General features: G+C 42.8%; 1 protein-coding gene across 1 annotated transcript in view; it reads left to right on the top strand.

Annotated features, from left to right (window-relative positions):
- The window catches only part of ctnnd2a (catenin (cadherin-associated protein), delta 2a), a gene marked incomplete at its 5' end in the record, with an annotated part of 234,924 nt that overhangs the window by 51,958 nt on the left and 180,625 nt on the right, over window positions 1-2,341 (top strand). Inside the window, 1 exon segment of the mRNA XM_014008486.1 lies at window positions 1,186-1,358. Coding sequence (XP_013863940.1) covers window positions 1,186-1,358 — 173 coding nt within the window.

Genomic DNA, 2,341 nt, shown 5'->3' with positions numbered 1-2,341 from the left:
AGTGAAATATATTTATGTTTGTGGTTGTAATGTGACAAAATATGGAAAAGTTCAAGGGGTATGAATACTTTTGCAAACCACTGTATGTATCCTCTCTAGCCTGGGAACACCTTGGGGTCCCCCAGGACGAGCTGAAAAGTGTTTCTGGGGAGAGGGAGGTCTGGGTTTCTCTCCTGGACCTGTTGCCTCCGCGACCCGACTATGGATAAGCAGAAGAAGATGGAGTAAAGAGCAAAGCTTGATGAACAAACAAACTGAATGGTGCGCGGTGCACACCAGCCTTTGCGAAATTATCATATCCGGAAGATGTCTGTAAACCTCAGCAAAATCTCAGGCTTCAGTTATCCCGTGTGAATATGCAACATAAAAAAACAGAAGTCGGAGAGTAATTTATTTAATACACGGGGTCCCCAGATAATGCTTATCCCATGCGAATGGGACACAACATATTTTACTTAGACACATAAAACAATAAAAGCTGCAAGAATTTTTTTCCTCAGGTTTACCTTGTCACAACAGACATTTTAGAATCTAGTTTAGATTAAAAACTGCCTCATGATGTTTTTATTCCCAATCAATACAAGCTTTTGTGCACAGCACAGAAACCAGTGTGTGACAGATGATTTGCTGCTACAGTACATTACATTTAGTAGGAGACAACTATTAGTGTCTAGAAGGGAAACATTTATTAGGCCATATTCCATTATTCTGCAGTGCTCATCAGCAACTAACCAAATAAATGGAAGCTAAATGATTTATTCATGATTTATCTGTTTTTTATTAATAGAMAAGTGAAATTTAGTTTAAACAAAGTAAAACACTGTGTGCGCAGAGAGGTAAAGTTTAAGTTGTTAGATCTACTCCAACTTTTCTTCTTAGGCTCCCTCCTCCCTTCCACCTCTCCCCCGCTCCTCCTCCTCCTCTTCTCTCTGTTCCTCTGTTTCTCTCTTCCTCTGCTAATAAATTATGTATGCCATCTCCAACTCACAGAGTGCTGCACTGCTGCACTATCTGCTCTAAACTGCTGCTCTCCCTTTTTTCCCCCACATTTCACTCTTTGCCTCTCGATCTCTCTCCTTCACACCCCCTCTCTCTTTCTCACTCCGAATCTCTCACTCTCTTTYTGCTAAACCCACCACCCATCACTCCTATCCAACCACACACCACTCCTGTCTCGACTGGTAGGACCGGCTCTCCTTTCCCAGAGTTCTTTGCAGCTCAACTCCACCCCGGAGGCTTCGCTCCAGTACTCTGCCAGCTACCATAGCAACCAGACCCTCGCCCTCAGCGACAGCATCTCTGCAGCAGCTCCTCAGCGCGGCGGGCAGGTCGGAGGCGCCGTGCACAGCTACAACCAGGTAGGACGCGGTGCTGCAGAGACATGCAAACCAGGACACGAATGCCGACGTGGATGATAAAATACGATCTGAAGCTCCAACAAGAAGTTTTTATTTTTATTTTTGCAGCAGCAGATTGATGCATAGCAATGAAATCTTTTACCTTTGAAGTTAAGTTAGCTGAAAACTGTTAATATGTGCAGATGCTCAACATGAAAACATTGTTTTCAAAGTCTTTTAGATGAGTACACACTGGCACAGATTCTCTTTTTATTGACTCTTCAAAATCCATTTGTGGCAGCTAGCATTTTAAAGAACCTTTTTGATGTTTTACATAAAGTGAAAGAGTGAGATACTTTTATTATTGCAGATTAGAGGAAGATGTAATAAGAACAAAAAAGAAGTGAATAATAATAATAATAATGATAATAATAATAACACAAGGAGAAGATCGGCATGTTTAGTTGGACTTTAGAAATAAATCTGGATTCAAAGTCAAATATGAGTCGCAGCAGCTAAAGAGAGAACCCACCTAATTACTTCCCAGCCCACAGCAGCCAATTATTTCTAATTTTCAAGTCCCTAACATATCTGTGGTAACACTGCAAACACATACACGCTCAAAGTTGCAGACACCCACGCATCTGCTTAATCAGTGAGCAGCTGCAGAGCTTCATTAAAAAATATTTCCACTGTCTGGAACCAATGTTCTGTTTGTGATGGATGATTATGGAATAAAAGCATTAGAGGTGTTTCAGATCGGCAATTGTGAACTGGAGCTCGCACACCTCCGGCGCCAGGACGCTGGTTTGAAGTTAGGAGGCGTTCTCTGTTGGGTTTGAAACTGAGCTCCAGAAAACAGAGCTCAGTCCTCACCTCCTTTTACAGATGTGTGGTGGAGAGCGTGCTGTGCTCCAGCATAAACGTGTGGTACGGCAGCTGCTCTGTTGCAGACAGGAGAGCTCTGCAAAGAGTGGTGAAGGCGGCACAAAGAACTGTTGGAG

Source organism: Austrofundulus limnaeus, unplaced genomic scaffold (assembly GCF_001266775.1).
Source record: "Austrofundulus limnaeus strain Quisiro unplaced genomic scaffold, Austrofundulus_limnaeus-1.0 Scaffold50, whole genome shotgun sequence".
Classification (NCBI taxonomy): Eukaryota; Metazoa; Chordata; class Actinopteri; order Cyprinodontiformes; family Rivulidae; genus Austrofundulus; species Austrofundulus limnaeus.
Note: the sequence above shows the minus strand (reverse complement) of the source record. Positions and strands in the feature narration are given on the sequence as shown.